The 16,952-nt window shown below is 39.8% G+C and overlaps 1 protein-coding gene across 6 annotated transcripts in view; it reads left to right on the plus strand.

Annotated features, from left to right (window-relative positions):
- PAK1 (p21 (RAC1) activated kinase 1) overlaps positions 1–16,952 on the plus strand; it is a 150,653-nt gene that overhangs the window by 107,358 nt on the left and 26,343 nt on the right. For all 6 annotated transcript variants that reach the window (XM_047878325.1, XM_047878328.1, XM_047878326.1 and 3 more), the window contains exons 6-7: positions 12,575–12,691; positions 14,805–14,979. In XM_047878325.1, coding sequence (XP_047734281.1) covers positions 12,575–12,691; positions 14,805–14,979 — 292 coding nt within the window. The remainder of the gene's footprint in view (positions 1–12,574; positions 12,692–14,804; positions 14,980–16,952) is intronic.

Below are 16,952 nucleotides of genomic sequence, written 5' to 3' on the forward strand. Positions count from 1 at the left end.
GAGAGCCAAGTTGCCTTTCTGAGTTTCAGTTTTTTCATCAATAAAATGAGAATGATACACTTTGCCTTAACTAGACGTGTCTTCAAATACCTGAATTTAGAAGAGAATTCCCTCTTTTTTGTTGGTATGGTCTACAAAACTAGGATTAGGACTAATTGTTGAAGGGAGCAGATTCTGTTCATTTAAAGTCATTCATTCTGTCCTCTGACATTGTAGTGACTGCCTGTCACTTGAAGGGATATTACACTGATGAATTGGCTGGAAAATAAAGCTAGATGATCTCATTCTCAAAAATTTAAAAATGGAACTGCCTTACAATCCAGTAATTCCACTACTGGATATTTACCCAAAGAATATAAAAAGACAAATTCAAAAAAATTTTTTAATGTTTATTTATTTTTGAGAGAGAGAGAGAGAGAGAGAGACAGAGTATGAGCAGGGGAGGGACAGAGAGAGAGAGAGAGAGAGGGAGGCACAGAATCCAAAGCAGGCTCCAGGCTCTGAGCTGTCAGCACAGAGCCCGATGCGGGGCTCAAATCCATGAACTGTGAGATCATGACCTGAGCTGAAGTCAGATGCTCAACCCACTGAGCCACGTAGGTGCTCTTAAAAACACAAATTATGCTGTTTATCGCAGCATTATTTACAATAGCCAAATTATGGAAGCAACCTAACCATCCATTGATAGATGAATGGATAAAGAAGATGTGGTGTATATACGTGTGTGTGTGTGTGTGTGTGTGTGTGTGTGTGTGTGTGTGTAATATTATTCAGGCATTAAAAAAGAAAGAAGTTTTGCCATTTGCAACAACATTGGTGGAGCTAGAGTATTATGCTAAAAGGAATAAGTCAGAAAAAGACAAATTCTATGATTTCACTCATATGTGGAATTTAAAAAACAAACGAACAAAGAAAAAATAAGAGAGAGAGACAAGCCAAGAAACGGACTCTATAAGAGAGCAAATTGATGGTTACCACAGGGCAGGTGGGGGTGGGTGGGTAAAATAAGTGATAGGGACTAAGAGTACACTTATCATGGTGAGCCCTGAATAAGGTATACAATTGTTGAAAACTATTGCATACTGTATGTCAACTATACTGGAGTTAAAATTTAAAAAAACCAAAAAAAAAAAAAAAGCTAGATGACCTTAAAGGTCTCTCTGCCTCTCTCAACTTACAAATTCCATTTTTCAGAGCAGATAAAATGAGATGCTGATGTTTGAAAGAGTCTTACAAATAGTACGCCTATGATATGTATAAATATACTGCTATTCTTTACACCTGATGTTTTCTCTTATACAGAGGTGGTTTTGTCATATTGATTTACTAAATATTTACAAAATCCCCACTCTGTGCCAGGTCCTGTGTGGAGAAGTGACAATATAGGAAATAAATCAGTCATTGTCCCAACTCCTAAGAGTGTCCCAGGCTTATGAAGGCACAAACAGTTACATACAGTACAGTGTGCTAAAACTTCATGGGGCCAAGGGTTATGTCTGACTTGTTAATTGCTGTATCCATGGCATCTGGCAAGTAACCATTTACTGAATGAAAGGTTGGATGTTTAAGAGAAAACTTCTTGATTGTAGAGTCTGAGCTTAAGGAGTTTGTTATGTAGGGCAAGAATTAAGGAGAGATGAGGATATTCCAGACAAAGAGAAAATAAATACCTCATGCAAAGACAAGGAGGTTCACAAGGTATGCTTTAATTGGGAACTGCAAGTAGTTTGTTATGATTGGAATGTGAAGTGTGAATGGACTAGAGGTAGGTGATGAGGAGGAATGGTGGCAGGTCAGATCATGTAGAAGTTTTATCTTTATCTTAAGAGTAATGAGAAGCTATTAAAGAATTTTAAGCAGGGGAACAGTAAGTTCTCACACAATACTGAGTCACCATTAAAATACTTTAATCCATGCTTCCAGCAGTAGACATTGATTTACTTGAGTCATTTACATTCCTATCAATCATAGAAAAATGTTCACATGTCCATTGCCTTTGTAGCATACTGTGTCCTTTTGTAGTCACTACTTCTTTTAATCCTCACAGGAGTTTAATGAGATGGGTTATATCATTGTTTCATAGATGATAAAACTGAAATAGAGAAAGGGTTAATGACAGTAGGTATCTGATTCCCAGTCTGCATTGCTTTCCCCTGAAAGCAATGGAATAATCTTTCTTTTGTCGGATGGATGTAATTAAAGGAGGGGGAAGAATTTGTAAATGTTAAGCTCTTTGGGAGTTTCTCCCCATTACAGAGCAGCTAATTATTGAAGAAGAGGCCTAAACAAAGATGAGCTGTGCTTTGTGGCTCAAATGTGGTTATGCTTTTATAGGAGTGATGGCCGTCACTATCACGGCCTGGCTAATGTGTGCCGGGCACTATCCTAATAACTACGTATGGTTAGTGTGATTAGCCCTCACAGTTACCTTGCGAAGAAAGCATTATCCATCCCCATTTCACAGGTAGAAAAACAGACTTTCCTGAAGACTCATAATTAGTGATGGTGGCAGAACCAGATTAGAACTAGGGTCTTCTGAGTCCCAGTCCAGGATTCTTTTCACTGTGGCAGGGAACTGAGAAAGATGATGTCAGAGAGGTCTTACAAAGGAGACTACAGTAAAGCCATAGCTATGTTATTCGTACATGAAGAGCAGGAGCCCTGGGGCTCATGCCATATGTCAGAGGGCATAACACCTGCTTGGTAAACACCTGTGCTGGTTTACTATCTAAAATTAAAACTACTCAGTCTGTCAAGGACATTTACCCCCCCCCCCCCAATTCATAACATTTTTCCCTGTGATTCAGTATTCTGTATTTCTTTACTAGTTTTACATGGGAGATTATGGTTTGTTTTGTGGTAGCATGTCATTATTTTCCATATTCGTTTCTCATATCATCCCACTTGATGTGTGAAATAATTGGATAGGATTGTTATTCTCATAACACAGGTTAAGAAGTTGAGACTTGGAGTTTAAGTGACTTTCTTCCAACCCTTGAATAAAGTAGTAGTAGAAACCAGTACAAAATCCCATTGTCTTGAGCATGCATTTATTCATTCATACTATAAATATTTACTTAGCACCTTCTTTGTGCCCAGGTGCTGGTGATACAAAAATGAATATGCACTATCTTAGTCCTTGAAGAATAAAATTAACAGCAGACTAGAGGGATGAGGGCTGCAAGAGAGGTATGAATAATGTATGAGGGGGGTTCATATTTGATAGACTGATTTATTCTGCCTGGTAGTGGAGGGAAGTTTGTAGAGAGTTGTCGGTCCCTAATGATTTATTCATTAAAAAAAAACATCTTTAAGGTTCCTTCTAGCACTGAAATTTTGTTACTTGTGGCTTAATGGTTTGAGGTCTGGCTTTCAGATTCTATAGCATGTTAGCACATGAATTCTCATTTATAAAATGAACAGCTATTATGTGATAGGCTCTTTAGGTGTTGGGGCATCAAGGACTGGTAAGGTCTTTGCTCTTAATTTCACAACTCAGTAAAAAAAAAAATTCACAATTTAGTGAGGAATCAGAACATGTAAACAGGGATTTATAATATCTTGTCAGGTAAACACAGGTAATGAATGATACCAGGCAGAAAAAAGGGAAATGCTTTTTTGTCTGAGGTAGCATGAACAAAAGTCAAGTAAAGGATCCATCGTGTCAAGCCAAAAACCTTGAACTGTGTGTTGGAGCTTTATATAGGAGATTGATACAGCTGGATGTGCATTTTAGTCTAAACTAACACCCTTGAAAGATTCCTCTGGAAATTGGATCAGAGTACTAGAATGAATTCATGTATCTATCTCTCTTGCTATTACAGATTTCTTTTTTTTAATAATTTTTTTAATGTTTGTTTATTTTTGAGAGATAGAGACATAGCGTGAGTGGAGGAGGGGCAGAGAGAGAGAGAGAGAGAGAGAGAGAGAGAGAGAGAGAGATAGAATCCGAAGCAGGCTCCAGGCTCCGAGCTGTCAGCACAGAGCCTGACATGGGGCTCGAACCCATGACTGTGAGATTATGACCTAAGCCAAAGTCAGATGCTTAACTGACTGAGCCACTCAGGTGCCTTTACCCCAAATTTCTTAATTTCAGAAAAGATATATTTAAAAAATGAATACAAAACAGTGCTCCAAAACAAAAACGGGACATAAATAAACCATTGTCATGGAAGATAGAAAGCAAAGATCAGATTGATGACAGCAGAAAAAACCACAGCTTAAAATATGTGGAAAAGAAAACTCCTAGGGAGATAAGAGTAGTTGAGAGAATACATATAAGAAGCAGGAAGGAGTCCTGGATCATCTTAAAGGGTAAATTAAAAATTAATGAAAATTCTGCATTTGAAACAGAAAGGACAGTCTTCATCTTACAGTGAGCAAAAGGTAGCAGAATTTTGATCCTAAGCTTAAGCCAGATAATTTTGTCCAGAAAGTAAACACCTACTTGAAGAGAACTCCTGCTGTAGTATAGGGGCCTAAGACAGAGGCAGAGCAGAACCTGAGTTAACTACAGATCTCTACAGCAGTATGAAGAAGGAGGAAAGGAAAAGTAGCTCTGCAGTGGAAGCAAATGCATTAAATTCCTCCATCCCAAGATGGAGATACTTTTCATAACTGGGAGAAGAGGAATCTCAGTCTTATGTGCTCTTCCATGCCAACATACCCTAAAGTGATGCTTGCCAATAACCACGTACAGACGCCATAACTCATGTAGAGACTGTATCAGACTTTCCAATCAGAGGAGAGGACAGTGGAAAAACAGACTCACAACTGCAGAGGAAACTCATGCTACTCATGTACACTGTTCAATCTAGTTTTTCACTTATAAGTGTGAATAGAAAGCCCAGGATCTCTAGATACTTAAGGGAAACAAAGCATTAAAGGGAAGGATCAGAAACAGAAAGTAAAACTGGCCCCAGAGGAAATAGATAATTAAAAGAATTTCCAAAAAAATATATGGTATATTCACAGAGATTTTATAGATGTTGCATCCACAAAAACAGTGCTATTAGATTAGAGGATGAAAAAGATTTCTTAGAAATTAAGACTATGATTAAAGAAATCCAGAGGATTAAAAAATACATATAAAAGTGAATTAGTGATACAAAATATAAAGACACTGGGAAAATAGGGGAATAAGGGACAAAAGGGGGTTACTTAAGGAGATTCAAGAAGAATTATAGAATTGGGGCACTAAAGTAGAAAAAATAACCAAAGGCATAATAGAAGAAAAATCCCTCAGCTAAAAAAAGCATGACTCTTCAGATGAAAGGGTGTACCAGTTATCAAGTCAGATAACTGCAGAGACCCCAAGGATGAACAGAAAGATCTTCAAATCTTTCAAAGAGAATATACACCTAATGTTCCTCATTAGCAATAGTGGGCCAAGGAGCAGTATCTTCAGAGGTATGAGGAAAAGTTATTAGACCCAAGAATTCTGTGCCTAATCAAACTAGCACTCAAGAATGCATGAGGTCAAAATAAAGACCTACACAGATACAGATGTAATTACTACCCACAGATAATCTCTGAAAGGCTAAACACTGAATAGTAGCAGTAATTACCTTCAGAGTTGATGGTGATTAAGAATATTCACTTAAAAATAATTTTTACCCAAGTATTAGATTAAAAAGTCAAATAGGGGGGCGCCTGGGTGGCTCAGTCGGTTAAGCGTCCGACTTCGGCTCAGGTCATGATCTCACGGTATCCTGAGTTCGAGCCCCGCGTCGGGCTCTGTGCTGACAGCTCAGAGCCTGGAGCCTGTTTCAGATTCTGTGTCTCCCTCTCTCTTTGCCCCTCCCCTGTTCATGCTCTGTCTCTGTCTCAAAAATAAGTAAACGTTAAAAAAAAAAAAAGTCAAATAGGACTAAAATTCTTGTAATTTACAGTTGTTCTGGGATCTCTCTTCACCATTGTCTTGACAGTCCTTTTGTATTTCTGTGTTGGTGTTGCTATTTTCTTTATGCTGTGTCTTCCTTATTTTTGGTTTACTTTTGCAGTTTGGTGGAGCTCATCTTCCAGTAGCTTTGAGAAAGTAAATGGGAAGTAAATATTTAATGTCTTCCAACTCTCAAAATGGAGCATCTCTATTCTACCCTCAGATTTGATTGATACTTTGGCTGAGTCTAGAGTTCTAGAATGGAAATAATTTTCCATCAGTGTTTGAAAAACATTGCACTTTTGTCATCTAGCTTTCAGCATTGGCTATTGAAGTCTGAAGCTGTTTTATTCCTGCTTTTTTGTATCTGGCCTTTTTTTTTTTCACTTGAAAAGTTTGTGGCATTTTCTTTATCACCATTGCTTTCAAATTTCATATTTGTATCCCTATATTCATCTATTTATTTTGCAAGTGGCTTTGTGGACTCTTTCAACCTTGGAAATTCAAGCCTTCAGTTCTAGGAAATTTGCTTGGCTTATTTCATTGGTGATCTCTTCTGTTTTCTTTGTTTCTTCTTTCTGGAACTCCTGTTATTTAGATTTTGGACCTCCTGGACTGATTCTCCACTTTTCTTATATTTTCTCTATTTCCCTTGCCTTGATTTTTTATTCTTATTTTTGGAGACTTCCCCAACTTCATCTTTCAGTCTGTCTATTGAATTTTTAATTTCTGTTTTCATGTTTAATTGTGAAGAGCTTATTTATTTATTTATTTATTTTTAATTAAAGTATCCCGTTCTGTTTCCAGAATCGGTATCTTTGCTTACCCCTGAGATGAATGATAGGCTTTTTAAATAAAAAAAATTTTTTTAAGTTTATTTATTTTTTAGAGGGAGAGAGAGAGACAGAGCATAAACGGGGGAGGGACAGAGACAGAGGGAGACACAGAATCCCAAGCAAGCTCTAGGCTCTGAGCTATCAGCACAGAGACTGACACAGGGCTCAAACTCATGAACTGTGAGATCATGACCAGAGCTGAAGTCGGATGCTTAATCAACTGAGTCAGCCAGGCACCCCTAGGCTTTTTTTTTTTTAATATATTTTTCTCCCTGTCTAGTCTGTTTATTCCAAGTGTCCTTTTTTCCCCATTCATTTTGGTTTCTTCCTCTTAAGTTAGAAGTACCCTGTGGATATTTGGTAATCCTTGGGGATATATGCCCATATTTATAATTGTGGTACTAAAGACTTTAATAGAATTTTAAGCTCATTGTTTGTGTCATTGAATTGTAAGTATATAATTGTAAAATGTATACCTTTAAAAGTAATTTGGGGCGCCTAGGTGGCTCAGTTTATTAAGCATCCTACTCTTGATTTTGGCTCAGGTCATGATCTCATGGTTCATGAGATCAAGCCCCGTGTCAAGCTCTGCGCTGACAGAGTGGAACCTGCTTGGGATTCTCTCTCTCCCTCTCTCTGCTTCTTCTCTACTTGCATGTGTACTCTTCTCTGTCTAAAAATTAAAAAATTTTAAGTACTTTAATAAATTTTTACAGTTATGCAGTCATTGCTATCTAGTTTTTTTTGTTTGTATCGCTATAGAGTAATCCAGCTGGACCATTTGCTGAAACCTCCTGTATTTTATCTTAGAACTGAGGCTGGTAAGAAACCGAGAAGGATCTTCTAATCTCCTGCTTTGAGAATAAAAGTTAGACTCCTAGTGTTCTAGGAGCCTAAAAAGGGAAGTGGGGTAGGAGTCTCAGCATTCAGTATATTCTCTTAATTACCCTGTTTTTGATTTGATAGTCTTAACATTTGACTGTGCCTGACATCCCTAATCCAGAAATTCCCTGTTTTCCCTTCCAGAGACTAGACCTCCAGTTTTCTGCTAGGGGTGAGAAGGGCAACCACATAGTGGTGTAGAGTAGGTGAAGAGATTTAGGGATCTAACTACACCTTAAATAACTCATTGAATCTGCCTTTAGTACTCTCCCCTTCTCCTCTACTTCATCTTCAAATTCAGAAGTATACAGTGTTACCAGTTCCTGTGCCTTTGAGGATTCTGCTTCATAGATAAATAGATTGGTTTTCAGCTTTGAATTCAGCCTCCTTGAGTCAGTTACTGCTCATCCATTAGTCATTGGGTCCCTTTTTTTTTTTTTTTTTTTTTTTTGCTGCTCTTACCTTCTCTCTTGCTCTCCTCATTCTTCTGGGTTTAATGCCTTTAAAAGACTATTTCTTTATTATAGTTCTAGTGAGATTTCAAGATGTATATTCCCACGTTCAACTTACCATCTTTACCAGGCATTCCTGAGGACTGTTCACTTTTAATTCCTTACATTTCTAGATTATTTATAATATATAATGAGAATCTACTGGCTTTAGATATAATTTAAAATTTTTACTTTTAAAAAAGCAGCTTTATTGAGGCAGTGTTTATATACCATGAAATTCACCCACCCTAATTGCACAATGCAATGGGTTTTTTTTTTTAATGTTTATACTTGTGTAGCCATCACCACACTCTACTTTTTAGAACATTCCCATCACCTTGAAAAGTTCCCTTGTGGGGCGCCTGGGTGGCGCAGTCGGTTAAGCGTCCGGCTTCAGCCAGGTCACGATCTCGCGGTCCGTGAGTTCGAGCCCCGCGTCGGGCTCTGGGCTGATGGCTCAGAGCCTGGAGCCTGTTTCCGATTCTGTGTCTCCCTCTCTCTCTGCCCCTCCCCCGTTCATGCTCTGTCTCTCTCTGTCCCAAAAATAAATAAACGTTGAAAAAAAAAAAATTTAAAAAAAAAAAAAAAAGAAAAGTTCCCTTGTTAACTTTTACAGTTCATTCAAACTCCCATGCCCAGCCCTGGAAAACCACTGATCTTCTTTCTGTCTGTATAAATTTGCCCTTCTAGACATTTTATTGAAATGTGCACATAGCATATAGTCTTGTGTCTAGATTCTTGGCATAAAGTTTGCAAAATTAATCCCTGTTGAATCTTGCTTCAGTACTTCATTTCTTTTTAGGTCTCAATAATATTGCATTGTATTGATATACTATATTTTTAATCTGCTCACCAGTTGATGGGCATTTGGGTTGTTTCCACTTTTTGGCTATTAATAATGCTCATTCATGTATAAATTGTATGTGGATGTATATTTTCATTTCTCTTGGATATATATCTAGGAGTGGAATTGCTAGGTCATATGGTAACTCTATGTTTAACATTTTATTTATTTATTTTTTTACTTATTATTTTTAAAAATTTATTTACTTTGAGAGAGATAAAGAGAGTGAGACAGAGCATGTGAGTGAGGGATGGGTAGAGGGAGAGGGAGAGAATATCCCAAGCAGGCTCCACACTGTCAGTATAGAGCTCAACGTGGGGCTTGAACTCACAAGCCGTGAGATTGTGAACTAAGCCGAAATCAGGAGTCAGACGTTTAACTGACTGAGCCAGCCAGGCACCCTTACTTATTTTTTTTTTTAAGTTTATTTATTTTGAGAGAGAGACACACACACAGTGCAGGGGAGGGGCAGAGAGAGCGAGGGAAGGAGAGAAGGCCCAAGCAGGCCCTGCACTGTTAGTGCAGAGCCCAGTGTGAGGCTCGAACTCACGAAGTGTGAGATCATGACCTGAGCCAAAATCAAGGGTTGGACGCTTAACTGACTGAGCCATCCAGGTGCCCTCTATGTTTAACATTTTAAGGAACTGCCAGACTATATTTCACAGTGGCTGTTCCATATTATACTCCTACCAGCAATTATGAGGGTTCAAATTCCTCTATATCTGCCTTCACATTTGTTATTCTCTATCTTTTGATTATAGCCATTTTAGTGGGTGTGAAATGGTATCTCATTGTTGATTTGATTTGCATTTCTCAATGGGTAGTGATGTTGAGCATCTTTTCATGTATTTTTTTTTTGCCATTTGGTTATCTCTTTGGAGAAATGTCTTTCCTGTTGTTGATTCCTAATTTAATTCCAAGGTGTAAATAATACGTTTTGTGTTTTTAATCCTTTAAAATTCATTATGATGTGTCTTGTGGCCTAGCATATGGTTTATTCTGAAGAATGATCTATATGTGGTTAAAAAGAATGTGTATTCTGCAGATCTTGGGTAGAATGTCCTATATATGTCAGTTAGGTTGAATTGATTGGTGGTATTGTTCAAATTTTCTATGTCCTTGCTAATTTTTATCCTAGTTCTGTTAATTATTGACATCTCCTTGAGGTCTGTTACAGCTTTTGCTTTCTGCTTGGCTGTTTTGGTTTTTTTATGTATATGCACACAGCTAGGCATGTGAGACTGGTGTGGGGCCTCTCTCATGACTGCTGTGACTGTGAGCAGTCCCAGCCAGAATTTGTTTGCCTATCCAGGACTGCAGTCTCAGGCTAGTAGATCTGAGTTGTGGCCTCTTTTGCTACCAGCTCTGGGAGGTTACCTCTGCTGACAGCACCACGGGGCCTGGGCATTGTCCACTGCTCCAAATGAAGGTGAGCCCTCTTAGATGATGCAGTTATAACCTGCCTTGCCCTGGAAGAGCCCCCACTCTGATGGGGCTGGGGCAGGCGGGATGGATGGAAGCAGCCCTGGGCCAGAGCATCGGAGGTTCCTACTGCTTTTACCCAAAGTTCAGCAGGTTTTATGTCATAAGCATTTCTCAGCAATATATGTAGACCTCCTAGAAGTATTGGAACACACCAAGCATGTTTCCATCTCTGGATCTTTGTACTCCTTCTCCCTGCCGTGAATATTCTTTTCCCAAAGAGTCCCATGGCTTGCTGTCTCAGTTCATTCAGGCCTCTGCTTATATAACTTCTCATTAGAGAGCCCTTTCCATGACTACTCTATCTAAATTAACATTCCCCATTCCTAACCAATTACTGCTCTCATACATGTACCTTATTACTACCTGGCACTTTGGTAATTAATTTTGACTGTATTCTCTTCTAAAATGCAAGCATAGGACCAGGGTCTATATTTGTTTTGTTCTTTAATATAGCCTCAGAGCCTAAAATAGAGCCAGGTACACAGTGAATGAATACATGAGTTGAAGTCACTGCTTTTGTTAAAATAGAGGTTTGTGGTTATTAGACATAATAACAATTTAGTTGATTCCTCACATCCTTCTAGCTCCTTAGCATTTATTTACAAAGTGTTTTTATGCCCACATCACTTCATTTCATCCTCCTTTGGCCCTCAGGCAGAGAGCTGCTATCATTATCCCCATTTTATAGACAAGAAACTTGTGGCTCAGGACGGGACAGCTCTGCCTAAGGACACAGGGATGAAAAGTAAAAATTTGGGTTAAAAACCTATATCTCTTGATAGTGGTAGTTTTTTCTTTTATGTTTATTTATTTTGAGAGAGAGAGAGCACACTATTGGGTTCAACCACCAGCAGGGGAGGGGCAAAGAAAGGGAGAGAGGGAGAATCCCAAGTAAGCTCCTGCATTGTCAGTGCAGAGCCTGACGCGGGGCTCAAACTCACAAAATTGTGAGACTATGACCTGAGACGAAATCAAGAGCCAGCTGACTGAGCCACCCAGGTGCCCTGATACTGGTGGTTGTTAATATTACCACCCAAAGCCATTACCTGTGGAAAACAGAATGTGTTGCTAAGAAAGATGATGAAATGCCCTTTTCTACAGAGTTAAAGGAAGCAAATAAACATGTTAAATTGTGTTTACAGTATATATCGGGAGCCCCAGGGCCATGTCATGATGAAGAGATTGCTGAGTAACTTTGTTCCCATTTTGGGTTTCTAGTTAAATTTTTGTCGAGTGGAATAGTGGAGAGAAAAGAAATAGGAGAGAGCAGAAAGATAACAAAATACGTGATTTGACAGGGAAAGACCTCTGTTGGATTTCAGAACGGGAAGTAATTTAAGGTTACCCCTCCAATTATACCCCTCCTCTTCCTCCACATGCTTCAAACGATGAATCTTGAGACCAAGAGGATCAATTCATCACCTGTTGGCACCAAAGCTAGTTGCTTACATATACCCAGGACTGCCAATTTTTAATTAAAAGTTATGCCCTCCACCAGCAGTCCTGTTCAAATCTATGAGATTGCCAGTTTTCCTCCCTTAGTATGTCAAATGTGGTAAAGATCAGTCTCCCACACAGTAGTTCTTGCCTAGTATTCCACTAGGTAAGTTCCTTCACTTAGCTCCTGTCATTCTGACTCCTGACTTTCCTCTCTCCAGAAGCCCCAAATGGCAGGCAGGAGGGGAGTTCACCCTCTCTCTGTCCCCCATATCAGATACAGAAAGGAGTAAGGAATTATAATGATAAACTTTGTGAAGTTTCAAACTTTTGATCTCTTTCCCACATTTTGTACTTTGTTACCTGTTCAGTGAAGAGAGTCAAGTTCATAGAATAAGGGAAGGAACTATGAGCTTGTGTTCAGAGTTTGGACTAGGCAAGGCAAGTAGAGAATCTGTAAGCTGGCTTCCTAATCCACAAGTAGGCTTTGGGTGGGAGAAGGAAACCTCCAAGGGACTAGTGGATAGTAGTAGCTAAAAGAAAAGGGAGAAGCTGACTGAGTTCCTGGGACTGGCTACACAAAGGTGGAGAGTTCGGAGTCTGATTCGGGTGTGAGAAGGGGTGTCTGAATGAGATTACTCCTGGGGTTTGGCAATTCTGGTAGCTTAAGTCTCATGTCAGCTGGACCTGATGAAACCAGCTTTTCTCTGCTGTATAGAATGTGAAGACGGTGTCTGAGACTCCTGCAGTGCCACCAGTTTCAGAGGATGAAGATGATGATGATGATGCTACCCCTCCTCCAGTGATTGCTCCACGCCCAGAGCACACAAAATCTGTGAGTCTTTGGAGATGTGGACAGCTTTGGGATTTGACAGAGCTTACAGGGGGAGTTATAAGGCCTAGAGGCCTAGAGGTTTAATGCTATGGTAAGAGTCCTTGGATTTTTGCAGCTGGTGAAATCACAGAACCATCTTGACTGAAAAGTACTTTCTGTATGATTAAAGATAAGAGATAGTGTCTTTATTTATCACTGGTTTGCAGGTAGTCCTGAAGTATCCCAGATAATTGGTGTTTATACCAACCTAACTCTAGTTTGCTTAGCCTGTTCCTCACAGACAGGAAGATATATAGAATTAATGTTACTTAGTGCAGGACTTACATAAATTATTCTAGTCTCCTGGGAAGCAACAAAGAAGCCTGCTGCAGATCTTTTCTTCTCTGTTAAATGTGTAGCATTCTACCTCTTAGAACATCATTGATGATACTGAAAGGCCCAAAGGAATTTATAAATATGTTAGTGCTATTAATATGCTGGACATCAGGAGTGCATTTTGATGCTGGATATTGGCAGTGATTTTTATTTAACTTCCTTTGAGGTTCTTGCATTTCAAAATAGCCACAGTCCCTCTGCCCTCACTTGGCACAATCTGGTCCCCATGCCTTTTACTTGATTTAGCATCAGTGCACACTAACCTATCATCAGATGATACTCTATTAGATGATTCTTTGTTTGGAATTTTAAATTTTTTTTTTTCAACGTTTATTTATTTTTTTGGGGACAGAGAGAGACAGAGCATGAACGGGGGAGGGGCAGAGAGAGAGGGAGACACAGAATCAGAAACAGGCTCCAGGCTCTGAGCCATCAGCCCAGAGCCCGACGCGGGGCTCGAACTCACGGACCGTGACATCATGACCCGGCCAAAGTCGGACGCTCAACCGACTGCGCCACCCAGGCGCCCCCTTTGTTTGGAATTTTAATATGACAAGAGCTTTACAATGAAAGAATGATCTAGGGCTTACACTCTGTGCTAATACAAAAAAAAAAAAAAGGCTGCCTTTTGAGTAGAGGATTCAGGGAGCTGTTCAACCATAAGTTGATTGACTGACTATAGGAGATGCTGTGACGGAAATTTAAGGGGTTTAGATGAACTTTTAGGATGAGAACTTTTAAACAGAATCTGTGGAATCACCCTTTCTGTAGGTCACAATGAGCTTCACAATTGGAGAGTTGTCAAGATAGCTCGCCTTGATACGGCCTTTTTTCAGTTTGCAAGCATGTTTATTTAAAAAAAAATTTTCCCACTAAACCAAGAACTTCTCAAAAACAGAGGAAATATATATGTATGAATAGTGCTTAACATAGTTCTTGGCAGATAACAGAAAGGAAGTAAATATCTAATGAACAAATGAATTGGTAAATTTGATCTTCATAGCATTCTCTTCTTTTTTTTTAATTTTTTAAATATTCATTTTATGAGAGAGAAAGAGACAGACAGTGTAAGCGGGGGAGGGGCAGAGAAAGAGGGAGACACAGAATCTTCTGAAGCAGGCTCCAGGCTCCGAGCTATCAGCACAGAGCCTGATGCGGGGCTCGACTCATGAACTGTGATATCATGACCCGAGCTGAAGCTGGTTGCTTAACCAACTGAGCCACCCAGGCACCCCAATTCATAGTATTCCTTTCTTTTTTTTTTTTTTTTTTTTTTCAACGTTTATTTATTTTTGGGACAGAGAGAGACAGAGCATGAACGGGGGAGGGGCAGAGAGAGAGGGAGACACAGAATCAGAAACAGGCTCCAGGCTCCGAGCCATCAGCCCAGAGCCCGACGCGGGGCTCGAACTCCCGGACCGCGAGATCGTGACCTGGCTGAAGTCGGACGCTTAACCGACTGTGCCACCCAGGCGCCCCGATAGTATTCCTTTCTAAAAGGACACTGTTAATTCCTAATTTATGTTGTGTATGTGAGAACAAGGAAGGCCATTCCACCCACAGAGGATGGGCCTGGGGCACAGAAGAAGAGGAGCATAGATTTTGACCTAGGAGAAGGGATGAGTTTATTGGGATTTGTTCTTCTGTGGATGTTCTAACACACATGTGTAAGAGGCTCCTGAGCATCACCTGTGCTAACAAAGACTGACCTTGCCAAATTCTTGCACCAACAATGCAGGTATACACACGGTCTGTGATTGAACCGCTTCCTGTTACTCCAACTCGGGATGTGGCTACATCTCCCATTTCACCTACTGAGAATAATACCATTCCACCAGATGCTCTGACCCGGAATACTGAGAAGCAGAAGAAGAAGCCTAAAATGTCTGATGAGGAGATCTTGGAGAAATTACGTAAGCACTTTGTAGCCTTCTCGACTTGCCTTTTGTATGTGACTGGATGAGCACAAAGATGGAAAACCATTGCTAAAAGGATCCTGGTCCTAGGCTTGGTCTATGTGGCTTGCTGGCTATGCTTGATTTCTTAGCCACGTAAGGTTTGCTTCTCACCTTGCCCCTGCAGCCACCTCCTCTGTCTCAGCAGCCCTGATAGGATATCACGTTAGAATGGAAATGTGATGAGAGTGTGGATTGCTCACTTCAAGGGCTAGGTACCTCTCAACCTTAGGCATGGGTTATGGAGATGAAAAATAGCTTTTATCTAGTGAATAGTCTGGAATGTTGTGTTGAGAAAGACTGAGGCCTTATTTATACCTGGTCAGAAAGATTCCTGTGATTATTGATGCTTGCCATTGACCAAGGAGAAGACGGATCTGCCATCTTGGTTGTAGGAAAAGAGTGAAGGGAAACTAACATTTTGTGAGCCTGTGCTATGTACCAAATGACAAGCAAGGTATTTCCTTGATTTTTTTTGTTGTTGTTAATTTATTCCTTATGAAGATAGACATTATAATCTTCATTTTTTGCAGTTAAGGTATTTGAGGCCCTGGTTATGCTAAATACCCTGCCCAAAGATCACACAGCCAGAAAGTAACAGGGCTGAGGTTAGAGCCCTTGTGCTTCTGTAATGAAAGCATGCTGCCTCTTGGTCTCAGGTGGTAACTTCTATTTCACTTTCTTTAGTGGCAAGAAATGAGGGTGTGTTAGAATAGCTTGTTGCTGTGTTTCAGTAAACTGTAAGAGAATTTCTGCCTGAAGGAAGGACTAGGTTAGTGTTTGGGCTTGGAAAAATCATTTGATGAGGACTTCAATTTATTCTTTGTACCTATTTAGTTCTTTTTTACTAAAAAAATTTTTTTAATGTTTATTTAGTTTTGAGAGAGAGAGAGACAGAGTGAGAGCAGGGGAGGGGCAGAGAGAGAGGGAGACACAGAATGTGAAGCAGGCTCCAGGCTCTGAGCTGTCAGCACAGAGCCCGATGTATGGCTTGAACCCATGAGCCATGAGATCATGACCTGAGCTGAGATCAGACACCTAACTGACTGAGCCACCCTGGCACCCCTGTACCTATTTACTTCTAAAGGGGATTTGATGTGACTTATTTGTCCAAATCTGCAAACTAGCATTGCTTTTTAAAGCCTAGGTTTCTGGTTCTTTAGCTTAGCCACTTTCAATTGCTTCCTGATAATTCTTATTTGACTTTTTAAAAAATGTCACTCTTTTAATAGTTGCCCTTGCCCAGAGCCCTTATGAAATGAAGTAGGAAAAGCCACTTATCTAGCCATCTGTTTACTCCTATATGTAGTGTTTTTCTCTGAACCAGATTTGTTTTAAAGCAATAATACTTAGAACATAGAATTAGGAACAGCAGACTAGCCTGGGAGTTAAAGGCACTTGGGTTGAAGCCCCAGCCTTGCCACTGACTTGGGGTCTTGGGCAATTTCCTATTGTTCTCTAGGCTTCCCTTTTCTCATCTTTTAGATTAGGATGTTAATAACTGTCTTATTTGTAAATCAAATGAGATAATATATGTGAAAAGTATCAAATATTAGTAATTGGTGTTGGGGAGAGCACACTGGACTGGGAGACCAAAAACCAAACTCCTAATCTTAGTTCTGACCACCAATTTGCTGTGTGACCTTGGGAAGAAGTATCTTCCCTTCTGTGGGCCTTGGTTTCACCATCTAGATGGTGAAACCCAACCTCTCTCATACCTTTGTGTCTTTGCACTTGATATACTTCCTTCTGTAACCCCTTCTTGACTTTCCTCTCCCTGGCTAACTCCTACTTACCCTGTAAAAATCAGATATCACTTCCTTTCTGAAGACTTTCCAGTCTGTATTTTATGCCTCTTTCTGTATTACAACAATTGGATTTTCATGGAACTTTATGCTTACTTTTGTATTTCTTCCATGAGACTGAACTTC

This window comes from Prionailurus viverrinus, chromosome D1 (assembly GCF_022837055.1).
Source record: "Prionailurus viverrinus isolate Anna chromosome D1, UM_Priviv_1.0, whole genome shotgun sequence".
NCBI classification, from domain to species: domain Eukaryota; kingdom Metazoa; phylum Chordata; class Mammalia; order Carnivora; family Felidae; genus Prionailurus; species Prionailurus viverrinus.